We start from the raw sequence: 22,267 nt of genomic DNA on the forward strand, positions 1-22,267 counted from the left end.
TAAGGTAAGTGAAAAGTTTTCAACATCAACAGAGGAGTTTGCAGTCTAATCACCTGCTGATTTGTGATTGATCTCCAACCTTGAGGAAATTGTAATTATTTCTGCACAACTTTACGGAGCAGACAAGCTGTATACCTATTTGAGGGAGAAGCTCCTATTGTGAGGAGAGGTTGGTGCAGATTAATTGCCAGATACTATGTGCATTCTTACAATACATTGTATTCCACATTGCAATTTCGGTAGCTTCCAGTACTATCTGGATATAGCTATGCAGCACATTAAAACAAAGTGTCTGTAGTTCAACTCATGCAGCCATTGGTATTGTCTTAGTACAATTATTCAGTGTAAAATATTCATGCAATATATCAATACAGTAGTTTAGCAGTGCACACTACCTTCTGCAACCACTTAGTACTATTCTGTGCAGCCATCATGATGCTCCAGTCAGTACATTGTCGCTCATCTCACCCCCATATTGCAACATATTCATGGGGGACATTGCAGCTCTCTTTTCGGGTTTACCTCTCTATAAATGATACCGGTTACCATACATACATTTATTTCATTCTTTATGTTTCTCTGCAGGTTATCTTAAAACGGTTAAGCACAGTTATGTTCCACTTATCTCATATAGTGGGCCAGTTATTTCTCAAGCAGCATGTTCGAAGGCCAGATTAAATTAAAATGTTTTATGTTGAAGCCTTCAAGCAGTCTGGGCGCAATAGAGGGCATCTGAAGGGCCTCTTTTATGACTATTGTCCCTCTGTTCCTATCTATACATTACTGCACATGTAAAGCTGCAGGAAGTCTGGTCATTCTATTGAATATAGTATGTGTTTCAACAGATTTTCCTAATTGAAGCTGTTTAGCCAGATTTTAATATAAATGGAGAATTAGGTATTTTCAGTTCTACCACATAGTGTTGCCTGACTACCAAGTATGGTCGCATTTGGGATATCACTGCAGCTTATCATTGATTTCTATTATATTCTATGTTATAATATTGTGTATGTTTCCTTTACAGTTCAGAGACGAGATGTCAGGCACATTAATATAATCTGCTGCAGTATATTTTTTGAGGCTATTATTTACCTGTATCGTCTGCAGCCCATCATTAGGGCACTATTGCGCTCTGCCATTGAGGTGTTTCTTCATTGTGTATCGATAAATAACTATATTATAGTACGGTAAATATAGTGATAATGCATTACTATTTGGTAACTTTTTGTCTAGTGCTCATATTATACTGTATAATTTCACTACAGGACTATCTGGAGTTATCCAGTACATTCTGTGCATCATTTTAGTATGTTTCGTTTCCTGGACTGGAACATGGCAGTGGGCACGGGGCTTCCCACCCTAAGTTTTGCACTCAGTCAGTAGAGATGGGGCGCTGGGGGAAGGGGAAGTCTTTTTATGTGTCATTTCCTGTACCTTCCTCACGGCAGGGGGGATTAACCCATTAGTGCCCACTGCCATGTTCCAGTCCAGGAAACGAAAATCTCGGTAAGTATGATATGATTTTCCGTTTTCTTTTATACACTTTCATTTTTTGGTGTTGCTGTTCCTTTTAGCATAAATGCCACATGCACAGGGGTGCTTCTGCCATTAGGCGAGTTGAGAAACTCGCCTCAGGCAGCAGAACGTCCCAGTTACCAGGGGCGGCAAAAAGCCGCTCCTGGTAACTTTAAGAGCCGAATTTCCGGTTTTTAAACCGGAAATTCGGCTCTTCTAGTGCAGAGAGCGCAATTGCGCTCTCTGCACTAGCGATCTCACCGCCCCCGGACCCGCTCCTGCACTCAGAAGGTAAGCGCTGGGGAGCGGGGGTGGCATCCAGGAGCCGCCTCAGGCGGCGATATGTCCAGAATCGCCACTGCACATGCAAAACGAAAGTGTTTATTTGATTTGGAACACACATTCTTTAAAATGTGTTTCTGGTACAAAGGCTACATTGGCCTTATGTTTCTGGAGATCTGAAGACAGGAGAATTCTTTTCTGGGGGGAGTTTAGGCAGTTGACACTGAGGCTTTTAACCCTTGTCTTTGCTGTGCTCTTTCTCTCTCTGACCATGAAGATGGTCGAAGAGGTAAATTTGATTTTGAGATCCATGCTATAGACTAGTAAGGAGCTGAGAGCTAAAGTTCAGCTGCTTGTGGTGCAGAATTTACATGAGGCTGAGTGCAAGAAGGGTACGTCATTTTAAAGCCACACTCAGATGTAAAAAGTGTTGGTGACCAACACAAGCATGAAAAATTTCTTTGGGGGGCACCAAATAAGGACTGTGATTGGCTATTTATTAGCCCCATGTGGAATGCTAGCCTACAGGAGGTTCTGCTTGGAGTAAATCTGTGCCTCTGTGCTTCTAAAACTTTCTTCCAGGCCAGAAATTTAAAAATGGGCACCTACATTGGGGCCACTGGGAGCAACATGTTGTTCACAAGCCACTGGTTTGGGATCACTGGCCCAATGACTTGGATATTCAGCTCCAGAAGGAAAAGATTGGCAAACTGTTCAACAAACTATGTAAGAGCTCCAGAGTATAAGAAATGAGCTATAAAATAGTCTCACAATGATACTACACCCCTTTCTGAACTGAAACTCATATACAAACAGATGCTGAAGATGCTGTGGGGTGAGCAGTTTCGTGCTACATATATTTTGTACATCAAAATTGGGCAGGTTTGAGTGACCACTATGGCACATTGTTGTTGCCCTTGCTAGGATCCAATCATTAGCCCGTTTTCAGATCTGGGGATCATCTGCATTGGTGGCAGTAATCATGGGGGCGGGGCATTGGGTAGCATGCCAGATAGGGTTAGAGGGGCCCTTAGCTGGGGAGTGGTTGATGGAGGTGGCCAGGGTGGACACTCAGGCAGGTTTTCCAGGGGCCCTTAGTCCCACACTGATCCTCACTGGTCATTTAAGTTTTCAAATTAATTAATTCCATATTTTCAAGACTTATAATTCAACAAACTCGAAAAAATCAGAAACCAATGGGAAGTGACTATTCTGACTATTTTGACATGTAGATAATGACATTTTTCCCCCCTTGAAAATGAGTGCATCCTGGCCACAAATGGCTTGAAAATGCATAAAAGCAGATATTTTCTAAACAGACTGGAGTTATTTCCTAATGGAATTTTTTTACTTGTAACTGCCCACATCTTTAGTGGCTTTGGATCATACCCCTAATTATGCCCCCTATTGTTAGACTGCATCCATTTTTAAAGGAACAGTTCAGTGTAAAAATTAAACTGGGTAAAATAGACTGCGTAAACTAAAAAACATTTGTAATATAGTTAGTCAGGCAAAAATGTAATCTACAAAGGCTGGAGTGAGCAGATGTCTCACATAATGGCCAGAACGCTACTTCTTCCTTTCTGCTCTCTAACCTCTTAGTCACTGACTTTAGGGGGGGGCCATATGGGACATAACTGTTTGTGAGCACGCAGGTCAGATTCAAATGCAAACTGAACAGTTATGTCCCATATGGCCCCCCCTCAAGTCACTGATTGGTTACTGAATGCTAACAGCTTAGAGAGCTGTAAAAGTTGAAGTAGTGTTCAGGCCATTATGTTAAGACATCTGCTCACTCCACTTACATGTTTTTTAGTTTACGCAGTCTAGTTTACCCAGATTCATTTTTACACTGAACTGTTCCTTTAAGCCTCTTTCTACCCGAGTGTTCCCTTTAAGCACCTACACACAAGTTCTGACCCTAGTGCATACAGTTGTGGAAAAAGTACTTAAATCCAGTCTTTTGTACTTTGCATACAATTTTCACAAACTGCGCAACCAAAACCATTGCATTTCAAGGCATATAAGCTTTTAATTTGACTTAATACAAGAAGGTTTAATCCTTGGGCTGAGAGGTTATTCTTCTGATTAAACGGCATAATTCCTTTTGCTAAAAATGGCATGAAATAATTTTTTTTTATTAAGAAAAAGGATTCTAAAATTTAGGAAGAACATTTGCAGACAGTCACCCAGACAGAGGCAGCTTGGCCACGGCTGAAACCGAAGTACCAGTAATATCTTCAAAAGGAGCTTGAGGGCAAAAGCAAAAAGGAGAATAAATATACATTTAGCTCTTTATATCTCCATTAAAAATATAGAAAAACAAATTACGGTTTAGTGGCCCTTGAAGAAATGCCAGTGTTACTTGCAAGACATTCTTCAGCCAACTCACTTTAACCTTTTGGATAATTACACAGGCTGCATGTCTGTTAGAAACCTTGTGGCAGGTGTATATATAACAGAATAGTTCTGTTTATTAAACATATAGGTCAGAGCTGAAAGACAATAAAAACATACAATCGGAAAATATAAAATATCCAGGCATGAAACAAATAGTGAAAATTGATTGTCCTAAACACTGTTCCTGCAGAAATTTACCATATGATCAGATTTAGAACAGAATGGGCATTTGTCGCCCTCAAATACTGTTACAGTAGAATAAAGCATAGGGCAACGTAAGCACTTTTGAGTCATAAATAGGAAAAGAAGACAAGCAATAAAGATACCAATGAAGATTGAATGATATATATAAAAAAAAAAGAAAATGGTTAGCGAGTAACCTCATTTAATCCTGTTGTATGTGAAAACAGAGACTTCTGTGTAGGGGACTTTGCATTTTATAAATGATGTTTGCTGTTCGGTATTTACCATAAGACACTCAGATGCCTAAATCCTAAAGCTTGGGCCCTGAATGCCAGTGATCAGCCACAATGAGCCATCAGATATAATCACTGGCAGTCATTTCAAGATTAATGTTCCCTGACAACTGTTTGGTATGTGGTACAGGTAACTTGTTTTCCTGACAGCTCCAAATTACAGGAAGGCCATCTCCCATAAAGTCCATTAAAAAGATATAATTCTAATTTATAAAATTTCCTTTTTCTCTGTAATTATAAAACGGTACCTTGTACTTGATCCCAACTAAGCTGCATGAATCCATATTAATGGCAAAACAATCCTATCGGGATTATTTCATGTTTACATTATTTTTAGCAGACTTAAGGAATAGTGATCCAAATTACAAAAAGATCCCTTATCCGAAAACCCCCAGGTCCTAAGCATTCTGAATAATAGATCCTATACCTGCATACAGTGGTAACTGAAAAACCAAAATGCAAGTGGGTCTTCATTTTTTCCTTGGTTTTTGCTTAAGATAGTGTTTAAATCCAATAGATTGGATTCCAATCAATTTCATTGCCTCAGATTACTGATGTGTAAATTGCACAAAAAGGTAACTACCAATAGAAATCACAATTCCAAGGCCAAAAAGCATTTACACATAATGCTAGCCAAATGGCTATCCCAATCTGCCTTTAATTCTGGTATATATTACAAATCAGTATACTGTTCTAAAATGTTTGAATTCTTTGAGTAAGGAATTCTAAGCAAGCATATGACCCTCTGGCACTATGTAACACATCACAGCTCTAGGGTCAAACAGATATTATTGCAGCTTGATATCATGTTTGAGTTGATGCAGAAAAGTGCACGCTATGCTGGCCTCAAGCTGTTGTTGGGATTTCTATAGGACAAGATATTCTGTTTCCTACACCAATTCATTCACTGCCAAATGGGCTAGCTCAATGTATAAACAACTTATTGTGCTTTGTGGACCTGTGCCTAATTCTCAACTTTAAACCAAGCCTCTGTGTGTGTGTGCCCTGAAGACTAAACAATTCCTTGGAAAGGCAGCAGCAACTTGCAAAGTGTGGAGAGGGAAATTGTGAGACAGCTTAAAAGTGAATGGATTTTCCTTTTTAGGTTTCATAAGTTGCAGTCATAGCAGTGAAAAGTACCAAGGGGGAAAAAAAAAACCTGCCTGTAAAACTCAACTTACCACCTTGGTAAAAACATAATTTAATCTTAAAATTCACCTACTACGAATATATAAAAAGATTAAAATATAATTTTAAAAAGTTAAATCCTTCATTTTGAAAAATGGCTCTCCCTGATGTTCTCACGGCATATTTCATAAAATCATCATGGGTGTCTCCCATGATGCATTAATATAATGCTCTAGTGACCACTTGACAAGGCAAAGCGAGCGATACTGACCCTAGGTATAATGACAGAATTAAAGAAAAATGATTTCTCAACTCAAGTACAAGTCAGCTGTACATTCAGCAATGCATTTGATCCCCAGCTAAATTGGGTCTGGAAATCAAGCGATATAGATGCAAACATGGTGCCTGCACCCCAGAAAAGGTTTACACTCTAAATCTTTGGTATTATGAGAAGCAAGGGATAAAAGAGAGCTTTGCTGGCCCTAAGCGAATTCCTTCCCAGTGAAAGGGCACCGAAATGGCAAGCAGCACTGTTCCTCTGTGTCAATGATAAGGGAAAGTACTAAAAAGGGAGTTAATAATAAAACAAAGACATGTGGAAAGCCCTTGGCAGCTGGAATCCTGCTAAATCTGTACATTCTGACTTCAACCATGTGTTGGAAAGACAAGCCAGAAGGTTCTGAGATGTATTTTTCATGTCTTCGCCACTCAGGTCTCTGTAGGTCTACACTAACCCTCTGCCCTATACAATTATAGTCTGTTTAGTGACTATCCTGGTTCATCGTTGTACAGGACGTCTCACTTTTTTCTTCTTCTTGGATTTTGTGTCACTTCTGGGTGCAGTTTCAGGTTTCGATTGTCCAGATGGGGACTGAGGTCCTTGTGGTGGAGACTGGGTAGAATTAAAGATGTTCCCATTGGGCACTGAGCCAGGAGAGCCCTGGAATATCCTGTTCAAAAGGTTTTGCAAATCAGCAACAGAGGTGGGACAGCTTTCTGATGGAGCCCTGGAATAACAAGTGTCATTGTTAGAAAGAGACCACATTTGAACATAGTACAGGGCACATATTACCCCTATATATTGAAGCATTTTTCCAATTTCACCTCACCCCAATTTTATCAATTTTTGCTTTTTTCAGCAAAAATTTTCAACTCATCTTTCTAACCTATAGGCAGAAGCATCTTAACTTGTATGTGATAAATACTTACAATGAATGGCTATGGGAATGTTGTTTCCTCTCCAAAGTAAAAAGATCGCCAATAACAGTAAATGGCCAAAAACAGGGGAGTAAATACAGACAAACCAGACCCTGCAGTTGCAGGGGGTCCAGGAGTGTAAAGGGGGTGGTGAGTACCTAATTAATGAGCCATTTCAATAAATCTTGGTACAATAGGAAAACATACCAATATCTTGGTGCCCTAAATTGAATTTGCAGTGGGGCCCAGTGACATCTAGTTACATCACTGGCCAAAAAATGAAAATGTTATGCTTGGCAAATAAAATCAAGAAAATCCAGATAAGTTGTTGATTTTTGGAAAACTTTGCCCCTTCAGATAGCAAGTCAGAACATTTTTTAAATTTTTTTCACATGAATAATTCCAAACCTTTGTCGTCCTGTGTTTGAGGGATTCCTTGAGCCAAATGAAATGTGATAAGGAACGCGGTGAGTGTCGGGTGAAATGCCCACACGTTGGCATCCTGCCCATTCTAGAGAGGGATGGAATAAAATTAAAGTCAGCCCTTAACATAATCAGTAACAGCTAATAAGTGACACAGAATAGTGTATTATGAACTTTTCGATTCTTTAGAAATATACTAGTTTTTGCACTACTAAATGTCCTATACTGTTTAGACAAAAAAACATAGTTTAACTGCAGCTACTGGCTGCTTCTAAACTACTTTAGGATAGGATTATGTCTATCGATCTGTAATTAATTCCTACCTGTTATGTCAAACACTTTTCCTTGCATCATTGCAAAGTATGTTATTTTCAGCCCAAGCATACTAGACTCTGCCCAAAAGTCTCCTTCTTCAGCTGGATGCATCTTTCCACACTCAGCACAGTATCGAGCATTGGTAGGGTCCCTGTCCATTTCAAACCTCCTTTTAAAAGAAGAAGATCAATGCCTTAACAACGCAATTTAAAAGGAAAAGTAGGGTCTAGATGGTTTTATCCAAGCACAGACTAACTCTAGGCACACCCTATATGATCAGCTCATTAGGTAAGATCACCAAACAAGTGGATCTTTCCCCCAATATGCCTACTTAAGGTGGGCAATATCACCCTTGGCCCTAGGGTCAAACTATCTGATTACAATGTTGGAAATGCATGTTGCCAGCCGATGCAGCCCTAAATTTAATAGGAAATTCAAACATGCCTGCTATTGGTAGATGTAGGCTTATTGGAGGGTCCATGCACAGTATGCTTAAATTTGCCCAAGTATGGCCACCTTCAGGCTTCTAATGTAGAATGTAAACCCTTATTCTCTATGGCTCTAACTCACTGGCATTTATTGGTCCCATTTAAAGTCAATCAGCAAGGATCCCTTTAATTAATAACAAATTAAGAGATACTGTTTTCAGCAATAGTTAAATAATTCATAATAATTAAGTGTTCACCTCACCTTTAAGCCTGGCTTACCTAGAAGAGCAAAATCTCAGCCTAACTGGCCTTCATGCTCAGCCCCCTAACCCACTGCCTAGGTGGGCCAGCCCCACAGTTTGGTACCTGATTTGCCAACCACACTATTAAAGGTACATCCTTAAATTTACTCACTGTGCAGAGAAATTAATGGAAATATTTATTTGCAGATTTAAAGCAATTTTATGCCTACAATGCTTGTGTTAGATTCTGTAACTGTGCTCTAGTTAGAAGACTTGTCTACAATAATAAATAAGCTAATTATAGTTTAAAGGTTTATCAACTTTGATGAAGTTGAAGACAAACTCTAAATGATTCTCTGGTTCCACTGAAGCCAGAGCATAACGCAGAGCTATACAAGAGCATATACACTAACTGGGCTGTTCTTCTGTAGACATGAAAAGGAGTAAACTGCATGATGGTGAGTCTACACACTTTTTTTGCCAGCACATTAGACTATTATGAACTTTTCGGGCTGAACTCTGGCAAGTCAACATGCCCTTTCCCACAGCATACACTTCCCATTCATTTAAATTGGAAATGGACTGCTAATGGTAGACACTTCGAATGCCTTTTTCTCTTTCCAAGAAAATGTCTTTTTGGGCCTGGCCGAATCGAATCAGAAACCTTCTTTTTGCCACAAAAACACAGAAGTTTTCTCATTTTTCTCTTTAAACCCTTCGTGGCCTAATCTGCATCTGCAAATAAGGATACAAATTCGTTATTCGGCCAAATCTTTCCCAAAGGAATCAGGGTACATCCATGCTAACCTAATTTTCGGAACACACTGAGCATGTGAAGGTCACAAAAACTTTTTAAGATGGGAAGCTCCTGTGACAAGTTTAAAGTCCTGGATGCTGAAGCTTTAGGCTGGTTCTAAATGTACAGCATATAAAATATGGCATTTTTAGCCATATTCATTTTTAGGGTTTAGCTCTTCTTTAAAGTTTGCAATAAAGTATGCTATAAAGGACCTCAACCAGTTAATGCCCTTTAAGACCTGGGATGCACTCTTAGGAATATAAAACCTAAATAACCTATTAGATGCTTCCATAGGAACATAGTCAGATCTAACTTACCTGTGTTTTCCTTGACACTTGCTGCACATCATGCTGTTCATTGCTTCCTTCAGATCATCCTGCAGTTTGCTGAGGAACTCATTCATAGACTTGGCTAGTTCAGTTTCAGACATACGCTTCCTGGACAGAAACAAGTGAAGTGAAGGGACAAGTGAAAGGAAACATTAACAATTTTCCAATTTTAAATAATTAGTACCATGGAACAATTCCTGGTGCCATTGTAAAAAGGAAATTATTTTAATCGGCAAGTAGCACAGGGTTATCTTTACTAGCTTCACTAGCCTGCAATGATTTTCTATGCTTTCTATGTCTATGTAGGTATCCTCCTAGTACTCTGGTTGCCTCCCACATTCCAAAAATATACAGGCAGGCGGCTGTCTTCTGATAAAATAGCCCTACTATGTTTAAACTTGATAGGGACCTTAGACTGTAAGCTCCACTGGGCTAGGGACTGACGTGAATGATGTATAATCTCTGTAAACAGCTGTGGAATGTGTTGGCTGCTATATAAATACCAGGAAATAAATAGCCACAAACAAGGCATTTTAATACAAGATGACCTAAGTACTGTTCCTGCAAAAATGAACCTTACCCGCACTCCCTCCGCTCTCCAAAATCCACTCACCACTCGGTGCACAGTGCTTAGAGGGATCGGCACCCTCCCCACAACTTCCAAATAGATAGCAATGGCACTCAGGAGCTTAATACGGGACTCAGCCCTTCAAAAAATTTTATTGCGGAAAATGCAACGTTTCGAGGCAAAGACAGCCCCTTTGTCAAGCTTGACAAAGGGGCTGTCTTTGCCTCGAAACGTTGCATTTTCTGCAATAAAATTTTTTGAAGGGCTGAGTCCCGTATTAAGCTCCTGAGTGCCATTGCTATCTATTTCTAAGTACTGTTCCTGCCTGCAATACAGGGTATTTAGTTGATCATTTCCTAGTACATTGGCAATGACCTGTGTGACTAAACCAGAGACTGGATGCAGCAGCAAATTCACATTTGGGATAATTTTGGTACACTGTACCTGTAAATTGTGCAAGATATGTCTAAACTTACAGCCTTTTTATAACCAAGGAAATACAGCAAAAATTGTGATTGCTAATTTACCCTTAACATTGATCACATCCAAAAACTAGACAAAGGAGATGTGAAAATGCTAAATCAGCATGTTTTCCAAAGGAAAATTATCCCTCAACAAACGATAAACTAGTCAAATGTCTATTCATTATGTATACATAATGTACATTTTGCTTTAAGAGGTTAGAAACCCAAAAATAAAACTATGCCTAAGGAAACAAAATAAAATATCAAGCACCTAATGTACCTGTTTTTGTACTCATTTAATATCTTAATATCTTTTTCTCAAAACATAGGGAAGCATTTTTTGCTACATTAGGAAATAAAACTTGTATGTGAGCAGTTACTTTATATAGAACTAGGCTGATTTACAGTGTTAAACAGCTAGACTTGCAGTCATGTTTAAAATACATTTGTTCAACTTACTTATTATAGTACTGTGACTAACTTTACAGGAGGTAAGAGTCACTGCTTTAAAGGACAAGCTAACCTTACAATTACATGGGCATCTGCAAATAAGTTAAAATGAATGTTTTGTGATTTTTGCACTATTAAGAAAACAGTTGCGTTATAAGTCCACAGTTCAAAATCTGCAAATATCTGCAACAGCAAAATCTCAGTCATATTGACTTTCAAGCTGGTCTTCAAGTGTATCAAGGAGAACAGATATGCATGCCTATTTTTTAATCTGAATCCTCAAATCTCACCCTAACTGATCATCAGGCTAAGCCCTCTAGCTACTGCTCCAGAACCCCCAGGGGCCAGCTCTACAGTTTGGGAAACACTGCAATATAACATGAAATTGAAAAAATGCTATCGGAAGTAGATTAATACTAAGTAAAGATCTTTATTGTTATAAATTGTTTTATGGTGAAAAATTAACTGACCACTACATTAAAAAAAATTGAAGTGTTTGAAGACTATGTGCATGCTAGGTGTCACAAAATACCTTGGAGGGCCACAACCAGCAGCCAATACCTGATCTGATCCTTTAAGGCTCTGATTATTGTTACACTGTATACAAACATAAAAGTGATACTTATATAAGAGACTGTAGGTTTAAAGATCTAAAATTGCAGAAAAGAAGACAATATATTTGTTTGTGAGGGCCACATTCAGCCAACATAGTTCTAAATGCATATCATAAGACAATTACTATCGATTTTCATTTTTATGAAATTCAGAATTGTTGATCCAAATTTCCCAATTTCTCTTCTGCTGTCAGAATGAAAAAGCCATTGGGGCTCATATCTAAGCACCAGGTAATTTTGAATCGATACAGCAGTGTTCCCCAACTAGTGGCTTGTGAGCAACATGTTGCTCCCCAACTCCTTGGATGTTGCTCTCAGTGCCCCCAAACCAGGTAGTTATTTTTGAATTCCTGACTTGGGGGCAAGTTTTGTTGAATAAAAACAAGATTTACTACCAAATAAAGCCTCCTGTAAGCTGATAGTGTGCATAGAGGCTCCCTAATAGCCAATCTAAGCCCTTCTTTGGCACCTCCATGATTTATAATGCTGTTGTTGCTCTCCAAGTCTTTTTACATTTGATTGTGGCTCACGAATAAGAAAGGTTGGGGAACCCAAGTTAGAAATTGAAAGCATATGTTTCATTGTTTAATGTGGGTTACTTTACGGGTGCAAAATTTGCTTTTACTGTTCTACCTGCCGCTGGCTGAAAACATCTGGATGGTTTCTATGGGTTACTGCCCAGCTGTATATTTGCCCAGTGTTTATAAATGAGCCCCAACTGTTATTTTAGGCATAACTTAATCATGCATTACTTCATTAAATTCTCACATTTCATACTCCCTGCGCTTCTCTGGGTTGCTGACGGTGTCCCAAGCAGCACGCAAAACTTTGAAAGCCTCTTCTGCACGTGGATGGTTATTCTTGTCTGGATGAACCTGTTATGGAAACAAATAAAGTGGGTATGAGCTGAGCTTTAAACCTGCTGATCTTATTTTAACATGGCTATTGCTATATGTTAACCATTCATATACACTGCACTTGATATGTTTATACACATGTGTCTTAAGTACATGATACCTCTAAATATATGTAAAAAGGGACTTTAACAAAGTCTAGCACTGAAAAACATGAAAGAGCTTCTTTTTGGAATGTGCATTTAACCCAAATCTGCTTGAAAATGCTTTGAGCAAGAACATGCAGATGAAGTTAGACAAAGAAGCAGATTTAGCAAGAATAGGTAAATTTGGGCATAAAAGCAATTTGATGACAAAGCACTTACAAGCACAGCCAGCTGACGATATGCTTTTTTGAGCTCTGCGTCAGAAGCATTCACTTCCACCCCCAACACCTGAAAAGGGTTTAGGTCTTCCTCTGGGATATCAGCCATAGTCAGAAGACGTTCTACTTCCTCCCCAGGTTGGAACTTGCCCATTCTTGGAGATCCTGTTGCTGCCCATGAAGTGTCCTGGGTTTTCCTTAACTTGAAAGGCCATATATTTGAAGTCCATTGCTTGAGATTATTAACAAATCGGCTACAAGTTCTATTTTGCGTAATTATTTCCCAGACTCTGTGAAGTTTTAGTGAGAATCCAGATGCCCGGCATTTGCTAACTATTGCTCTGTCCAGTGCTTTTTTAATGTACTGCCAAGACAGACGAGCAGAGCCTACTGAAAGCATTAGAACCAAAAACAACAGGGCACAGGCCATTTTCATCACAGACAGAAGCCATAAACCACAAGCCCAAGACCAGTTCCACAAATCCTTTCTCCACTGGTTTAACCAATGACCAAAAGTTCTAAGCTGAATTTTTAAAAGGTCCAGGTCACGAGCTGGCATCCATACTTTCATGTACAACAGCATTCCCAGTGTCTCTACATATTCTCCAATCACAAGCACAAAACTAATGAGCATATGGAAACAAGATGTTGAAAGCCACATTAAGGGCTGAGGAACCAGAGACTGAAGGTCACGTCGACCATCTGCATAGCTTTTTTTGCGGCCAGTCTTGTGCTTACCTCCAGAGAATGAAGTCTGATGACCATCCCATTTTAGATGGGTACGGCTTTTTCCTCTGCGACTGGTCTTCTTTCCTCCTGTCCCTTTTCCTGAATCCTCTTCACCTTCTATTTGCCTCTCACAGTCTGCATCTTCATCTCCTTCACCATCTAAAGGTTGCTGCTGGTAGGATGAAAAATGATGGCACCCTCGCCCCAATGAATGATCCTCAGAATCTAAGTAGCTGTCACAATTAGAATCATAGTTTTTTGTAATACATCCACAATCTGACTGAGGAGTTCCTGCTTGAAGCTCACTACACCCTGCCGTTTCTGATATGGATTGAGGCTCTGAATTTTTACAAGACTGAATAGTAATATCCTCTTCAAGAAGAAATGTATTGCACCCTTGGTCAGCTGCCCTGATAAAATGATCTGCTGTTACTTTCTTTTCATTCCCCTTCGCATTATTTATAAAACCTTGTTTGGGCAAAAAACATTTTTGATTAAATTTCCCTAAATCTGCATATGGTGCTCCTGTGCCATTTTGTTGTACATTCAGCTTCACACCTGGATTAGTGGAAGGGCTCCAGGCATTTTCTAACCTGAAGAACTCTTGGTCATTATTACAGAATAAGGCTGTGTCTTCATGTTTTTCCAAATCTCCTTGCATTTGTTTCTCCATACTTTCATATCCATCACCGGCATAAGACTGATTCTAGGTTATTGCATTCATTGTACCTCCATCTATCCTGCACTGGAAGAAGACAATGAAGAGTTAAAACAAAAACAAGGCAAATTTTCAATTTAAAACTATCTTCCACAGCCATGCGTATGAGATGCCCAAACAGGGCTATCAATTTGTAAACAAAAATATATTTTGTATAAATAGACACAAAGTAGATCCATCAGTTATTAAATCATTAGTAAAAGAGGTTACATTGGTCAAAGAAGCTGACATTGCAGGGTGCATTACTAGCCTGATGCGGACTACAAAATTATCTACACAGCTGGACAGCACAGAAAACTGAGAAATTGTAAACTAGTGTTCTTGATCTTGCAATCAAAGATCATGTATTTAATAAGGGAAATTCACAGTTGCTAGTGGGAGGTTGGATAATATCTAAATCATTTGTGTGGCGTTTCTTTATGTAACTTGGTAAAAGCCACTAACATCAGCAACTATTTGCAATATGCCTTTCAGTTCAGCTAGTCTGAGAACCAATGGCAGCATAGGAAGATGTGGTGATGAATAACAGGAATAAAAACCCATACAAACTAGGGGGTAACAGGGACAGTATAATAAATTCTGTATTAAAGTGATGTCCCACTTGTAATTTAAAGGGCCAACAACATCATAAAACGATAACATTTAAAATTGGTATCTGCAGTACCTAGGTATGAACCTTTTTATACAAATGTCCTGTTTTATATGATAACAGTTCTACAGTTTGTATTCTATAGTTCTGTAGTCATGAATGGCATTTGAACTCTCTTCCCGTGTAAGCAATAAAACCACTATGTTCTACAAAGCTTCTAAATGTACTTTTTGTCCAATTCAACTATAATGGCTGTGCCCATGGCAACACAGTAGCTTATTTATAAAAATTAAAGTAGTGTTTATGAAACCAAATGTGCCATTTTTACCACTGCATGGTCTTATTTTTTTGGTGTTACTTGTCCTTTAAATCACCAGGTAAAATGGCTCTAAAAAAAAAAAAAAACCCAAAAACTTTATTTTAATACTTAATGAATCCTTGGTCGCTTTCCATGTCACTTTTAAGCAGCATAGTGAATCATATCCTGTTGGATTGGACTCAACTGCAAAGTTAGCATTGATTTTGTGCATAAATTATGCATAAAGGACCAGCTTATACCAAATTTGCTAGAGAGTGATGTAGTGCATGCAGGAAAGGCACTCAAACTGACAGTTGCATTAGGGTGTTTGCAACCTGAACAAAGTAGACAATGCCAGAGTAATACAAGCAATCTTATCTCTATTGTTACACAACCTGTGTCCATGTTAGTTCTTTATGAATATTGGTACTTTTCTGTTAGGAAAGCTATTAGGGCTCTGGCACACGGGGAGATTAGTCGCCCGCGACAAAACTCCCTGTTCGCGGGCGACTAATCTCCCCGAGTTGCCTTCCCCTGCCATCCCACTGGCGAACATGTAAGTCGCCGGCGGGATGGCACACACACCCTGGGGGAAGCTGAAGAATGCTGGGGGTGCCGTGGGGGAGCTGGAGGATGCTCGGAGGCCCTGGGGGACGCTGAAGGGTACTTGGGGGGGGCCCTGGGGAAGCTGAAGGATACTTGGGGGGGGAGGCTCATTATGTGCGAGCCCAGAGACAATTAACGTTATACAGTTGATATAAAATATTTTACTACAGTATTTGGTTCAGAATCTTTTTTTTCTAGATTTTCCTCCTTTAAAATTGGGTGCGTCTTATATTCCGGAGCGTCTTATAGGGCGAAAAATACGGTATGCTAATTAATGTCCACATGCTATGTAACCTGATTGAGCAGACTGTTACCTGCACACTGGTAAAAGGCTACTTGCCTGATGTTTTGTTCTTTTAATTATGCTGGCGAGCAGTGTTTTAATGAATAAAAGGTTTTTTAAATGTTTTTATAATCCATAATATTGTTTTAAGCATCTAGAGTTCTTCATATCTGCCTGATATTTAAAAAAAAAAAAAAAAAAAAACGCATCATTGGTGTGATTTGAATATAGAGACAGCTATGGAAATAGTAGATTTGCATGCTATATTAATAATATTGTAAACTCACAGAGCGATAGTTTTTATGAAAGCTGGAAAGATGTAGAAGAGGAAGACAAAAATGTCAAAAAAAAAGTAAATATAATAATTAAGAGCAATTGCAAAGTTGCAAGGAATAGGTCATTCTTTAACATATTAAAAGTCAACTTAAGAATATCAATGTCTATCACTTTACACCTACTTTAAAGTTCTGCACTGTTGTTTACTTGTTCTTGCCCATAATACTAGTCCCTGGAGCCATGATATCACTGATTTTGACCTTACGGATCTTCCCATTCATTTGTTATGTATGAGACCATCCCAAAAAATACTGTTCATTACACAAAATTATACGTCAAGCAGCACAATAATATCTGCATATGCAAATTAGGCTATGGAAAAGGTATAGAGAGCAGTGCCACAGAGCGCTGTAACAAATTTAAACTTCCGTGTTCATGCAACAAAGTCACGTGATTTTAAGAATTCAGAATTGGTTTGGCCAGGTTCTTGGATTTGTCTGAATCTGAATTCTGCTAAAAAAAGGCCAAATTGTTGACTGAACTGAATCCTGGATTCGGTGCATCTCTAAAATAAATACCGGCCTCTTTAACATGAGCTCAATCAGATGGGCTATGTCAAAAAAGTGCATAAAAATCTAAACATAACAAACTTTTTTTTTATGCATACATGTTAGGAAAGCATGACAGTCTGCCTTTAATTTGTGGGGACCATTTCATCACCCTTAAGCTGGCAGAGTAATTCAACCCTTCCCTCACCTTGTTCCATGTAGAAATGATGGATTCTGTTACTAGAAGTTGTGCATGGCCTAAACCTCAGAAATGGCAAAACCATTATTTCAGTCTACTAAAACCAACTTTCTTTTTACATTACTTTCAACAAGGCATCATCATAGGATGCAACCTTTTTAAGAACCATCTCTTTAATGGGGATATATACCATACATTTTTACAATGCACTAAACAATGTAAAATAATGTAAAATAGAAGGAAGTGCTTTTATTTTGATACCTTTGGGTTCAAATATGTCCATAACTGCTTGAAAACTGTGCTCTACCCAGACCTTATGCCATCTTCTAGACTTCAATGACACCCTCACCTACTTAAAGTGAATATGCATAGAGTGGGCGGGGCTTAGCAATGTCACAGACAGTCATTCCTGCTCTACTCGCTCCTCTCCCCCCCCTCCACTCCCCTGGCAGCAGCACAAGCAGAGAGACACAGAAGGAGGAAGGGGTTTTCCCTGCTGCTGCTGAGTAAAGCCTGTCAGTCAGTGCTGTGACCACTTCCTGTGGGAGACTGAAGCAACACTCCCTTGTCTCATTTGGCTCTGACTTCTGATCAGTGGGGTTGTGTATGCAGCTCTCATATAATGGCAGTTTTAGGAGGTAAAATACTTTCAAAACATCTTTCTTTCTGCATCATTTCACAATTTGAGGGAGGATGAAAATTATAACTGAATATGAACTTTATATAAAATGTCTCCTTTAAAATTTCTGTCCTGCTAGAGGTGCCCTGGTGAACTTTAAAGGGGAAAGAAAGGTAAAAACTAAGTAAGTTGTATCAGAAAGGTCTATGTAAATACAGCCATAAGCACTCACAGAAACCCTGCACTGAGTTCTCTGTCAAAAGATTTGTTGTATCTGTTTTCCTCTGCCAGAGACACGCAGGTCTCTCCCCTCTCCTGCCACCCCCCCTCAAGAATGCTAAGCACTCAACCCCCCCCCCCCCCCCCTTAGGAATGAGGATCTGAGCCAATCAACAGGAAGCTTCCTCATAGTCTTACAAACTGAGAAGACCACCGGTCTGGGTCTCGGTGCAGGGGCGAGGCATTATAGGAACTTTCTTTATACAGCTCAGTATTTTTTCTTCCTGTTTGGCTTCTGATCATCTGAACAGGTGAAATATGCGGAGACTTAAGGGCACTATTGAGAGAACTGAAGGTATACCTACAGCTTGAGATTTTTTTGTTGTTTTTATTTTTAATGCATCAGTTAATAGAGCTTCTCCAGCAGAATTGTGTGTTGAAATACAATTTTCAAAAACACAGATTTTATATTTAAATTTTGAAATTTCACATGGGTCTAGCCATATTCTTCGTTTCCCAGGGTGCCACAGTCATGTGGCCTGTGCTCTGATAAACTTCAGTCACACTTTAATGCTGAGCTGCAAGTTGGAGTGATATAACCCCACCCCCAGCAGCCGATCAGCAGAACAATGGGAAGGTAGCAAGATAGGAGCTCCTAGTAGATATCATAATAGCAGTCAATAGTAAGAAATCCAAGTCCAGCTTGGGACTCCTCCAGTTACATGGGAGTAGGAGAAACAATAGATTATCTGAAAGCCGTTCTAATGTGTAGCCCTGGCTCTTTCTGAAAGCCCGGACTCAGGCACAATGCAATTAGCTGCCATGGCTTCCTACAAACCAAAATTGCAACAAAAAAAAAATACATTTGTAAAAATACATTAGTACATTAAGAAATAAAACATATACCATAAAAATCATGACAGTATCCATTTAAGTGAAGCACTTGTTAAAGAAACATGTCAATAAGCAACTGTTGGCAGGTGTAGTGGTAGGCTACAAAACTGACAAAGGGATTGCTGATGGACATAGTCCTTATAAATCAAAAGTCCCTAGTTGGAAAACTTAAGGTGGCCATACACGGGTCGATTGTAGCTGCCGGTATCGGGGCAGGAATGAGGGGCATGCCCGACCAATATCTGGCCTGAAATTTGGCGGATATCGATCGGACAGGTTAAAAGATTTAGTTGGATCAGGGACCGCATCGGCTCGTTGATGCGGTCCCCGAACCAACTGCCCCCTTGCCACCATTATAATTCGATTGTTTGACCCCAGGGCCAAACAATTGAATTAGCCTACATGTTCCCCGATATCGCCCACTGGTAGGTGGGGATATCGGGAGAAGATCTGCTTGCTTCACGTGTATGGGCACCTTTACTGTTGAACTCCAGATTATCTCTGAAAGCAACTACAACAACACAAGAATAACTCCTCAGGAGATAAACAAAATAATGATCAAAGGGCATGCACAATGGCTAAAACATATGCTTGACTGGTGTAAAGGTCACTGACACTGGGCAATGTAAAAATGTTCTCCGAAGTCATACACAAGAGCCATGAATATACTGTAAATTATATCCTTATAAACAGTGCTTAAAGATGGCAACAGTTAAAATTACTGCTTTGTGATATCATATTTGTCACGACTCACTGAAACTTGTTTATCATAAGAATTTACCTCCTTTAGTCAAATATGAGGATTTTTGAAATCACCTTGGCATTCCATGACCTGTATAAAAGCACACAGCCTTCGGCTTTGTCCCTTTATATGGTCAGTGAGCTCCTTAGCAACTTATAATATCCTTATATTTTACAAAATAGCTACATCATTCACTGTATAATGCTTGCTATTTCAGTGGAACTCTGATAGCTACAAGGGAACCGCGAGCTTGCTTTGCATTACAGTTTCCTTCATTAGATTAAAAAAAAAATTTTTTTTAAACAAATAAGGGTGGAAGAGCCCTTAACAACATAGTAGATTTACCAGTAGCAAGCAACAGAGCAGTGGCAACAACCCATACAGCTACTGTGTTCATTGTGATCAAATGGATAAATCATTTTACAATGCGTCTAACTATACAACAATAACAAACCATTCACAGGATAGTCGGTAGCTGCATGTGTTTTTTTTTTTTTTTTAAAGAAACAATGAAGAAAAGCAAGAACAACAATGTGTTTCCAAGGAGATTCAAAACTTAAAAAAAACAGTAACAATGTGTAGGTTTAATACCAAACACAAACAAGAGAGAAATAATAGTGTTATGGACAGGATAAACCAATATCTAAAGGTATGCAATACAGCAGCGATGTTAGGAAAAAGAAATTGTTACAGAGCACTCTTAAGAAATATAAGCTACATTACATGTGACGTAAAACTGAAAGTTTCTCTATCACTGACTGCGAGACACTGACAATTTTTTCCTGCAACTGTCAGGCAGGGCCAAGAGGCGGTGCAAAAACTGAAGAGGCCTGTTTACCTTGTGCATCTGTGTATCAGGTCTTTGCACTGTCTCCAGGCATGGTGTGATGCCCACAGTCATCAGAGAGAGTAGGGCGCTAGCATTCACAGCAGGGCTTTGTGGGGTTAAAGGGGACATATAGGATAAATGGGAAAACCCTAATTTTGTAGGCAATTATGAATAATATAAGGTGCTGGTTTCACTTTGTGCTAAAAATGAATCCTATCTGTAACAATGGCCCCTTTATTGGAGCTCCCTATAGATCCTATCACTTCTCTGTCGGAGTTTGAAATGGAGAGTGGGCGTGTCCTAACGGTCCCTGCCAGAAGCACAGTAGGAGGGGGAGAGCCAATCACAGCCCTGCACTCCCACAAGCACAGACAGGCTTCAGTTCCCTATCAGGTCAGCCTAGCTGCTGATTGGTTCCTATCTTATAGTGCAGTGTATGGAGGGCCGCCGGCTCCCTAGCTCATCCAGAGAATTCAGCCAGCAGGAAGTGGCACAGATGGGCGGGACTAGTGGGGTTTTGGTGGAATTTCTCAATAAATCAGTCTGAAATACAACTTTTTTAAGCACATTCCTTCTATATCTAGAGGAGTATAATTCACTGGTACATTTGTAATTTTTATAGGATAGGTCTCCTTTAAGGAATTGCGTAATGACATTGCATACTTATTTGTTTTTATTCCACATGCCTGCAATATGAATGTATTAGAAATAAAATGAGCACTGCAGCTTCTACAAGTGGCATTATATACAGAAATACAAAAAATGGTTTAAAGTAAGAATAGAGACCCAGACAGGGCTGCCAACAGTGGCTGAAAAAACTACACATTAAAAAAGAGAGTTCTGAAAAACATAGTTACATTGAAAGGGCTGAAACCCCAGCAGGCTGACACAGCAGTCCTCATTCTGGGGGCTCATAAAACGTTGCACCCCACCTTTTCAACTCGCATTTCCCATGTAGGCACGGCTGTTTGTTACCTCTTCCTTACATATAGCAGTTACTGTACAACAGTGTATTCATAAATGTTTGAGCGTAGTACGAAAAAGAGAATGATGCCATTAACCCTATATGCTGTCTCTAGCAGTGCATCCAGAATGCATCACTCATATCCTGCCCATATCACTTGTGTAACATAGAACATGTCAGCCCAGGTGCCACTGTAGAAACAAGCTTGTCCCACCCAGGGCCGCCAGTCTTCCCGGGCAGGGTGGGCTTTGGTTCTTAACCTTAAGGGGGACCCTACAGCACTTACTTGGATTACCGGGGCCCCTGCTGTCAGTAAGATGCAGACTTCGGGAGGGCGGGAGCTAGCGCATACTGCTCAACAGTCCCGTTTTTGCGACACACTCCCGCTTTGCCTAACACAGCCCGCAGTCCCGGTTCGCTACTTACACCTCCTGCAAAGCTGTTAATTGCAAGCTCCTTGCCTCCTGTCTCACAGAAAATCCCGATGCCACAAGTCTAATCACGCGAGACTGTGGCGTCACGACTATACGTAAGCGCCGTCATGACTTACGTAAGCGCCGTGACGCGTCACGCAGCCGCCTTGTGGGAGTCAAAGTAAAGACGGCGAAGCCTATCTTTACACATTTGGAAAGCGTATTGTAAGTGGCTGTGTTTCATCAAACGAACTGGTTTTCCTCTGCTTGCCACTCTTACTTTTGCAAGAGAACAAAAAAAAAAAGAAAAAAGACATTTCTTTCGTGTTGGTTTCCCAGCATGCCCTTTGCCACATCAGTCCCCAGAGTTTTCTCAGGAGTCTTCTATATTTCCTGCTTAGAGCTCCTACTCTTGCCAAGGAACTGAAAAAAAAAACTGTACTGGTTGCCAACAATGCCTGCAGCCATCTGAGCCTCTTCTCCCTGTTTGACA

The 22,267-nt window shown here is 39.8% G+C and overlaps 1 protein-coding gene across 3 annotated transcripts; it reads right to left on the reverse strand.

The window, feature by feature from the left end:
* Positions 1 to 3,804: 3,804 nt before the first annotated feature.
* dnajc14 (DnaJ heat shock protein family (Hsp40) member C14) lies at positions 3,805 to 21,913 on the reverse strand. Of its 3 annotated transcripts, none has more exons than XM_012957815.3 (7): positions 21,788 to 21,913; positions 12,850 to 14,322; positions 12,399 to 12,505; positions 9,523 to 9,642; positions 7,745 to 7,905; positions 7,407 to 7,509; positions 3,805 to 6,808 (listed from the first exon to the last, which is right to left on the reverse strand). In XM_012957815.3, exons 2-7 carry the CDS (start codon positions 14,248 to 14,250, stop codon positions 6,580 to 6,582), a joined length of 2,121 nt encoding a protein of 706 aa, XP_012813269.1. In that variant the 5' UTR covers positions 14,251 to 14,322; positions 21,788 to 21,913; the 3' UTR covers positions 3,805 to 6,579. The 3 variants fall into 3 exon arrangements, with proteins under 3 accessions (XP_012813269.1, XP_004911947.1, XP_002934558.1); XM_004911890.4 differs by having other exon boundaries at positions 12,850 to 14,317; positions 21,648 to 21,913; XM_002934512.5 differs by having other exon boundaries at positions 21,648 to 21,913.
* Positions 21,914 to 22,267: the final 354 nt, after the last annotated feature.

This window comes from Xenopus tropicalis, chromosome 2, assembly GCF_000004195.4.
Source record: "Xenopus tropicalis strain Nigerian chromosome 2, UCB_Xtro_10.0, whole genome shotgun sequence".
NCBI classification, from domain to species: Eukaryota; Metazoa; Chordata; class Amphibia; order Anura; family Pipidae; genus Xenopus; species Xenopus tropicalis.

What these genes read in the sequence shown, in the direction of transcription:
- dnajc14 (XM_012957815.3), bottom strand. Translation starts at nt 14,250, where the DNA reads ATGGAGAAACAAATGCAAGGAGATTTGGAAAAACATGAAGACACAGCC. An exon ending in AAGTGTCAAGGAAAACACAG is followed by an intron (nt 7,906 to 9,522) that starts GTAAGTTAGATC and finishes TTCTTTTAAAAG; the next exon opens with GAGGTTTGAAATGGACAGGG. An exon ending in AAAAGTGTTTGACATAACAG is followed by an intron (nt 7,510 to 7,744) that starts GTAGGAATTAAT and finishes ATCCCTCTCTAG; the next exon opens with AATGGGCAGGATGCCAACGT.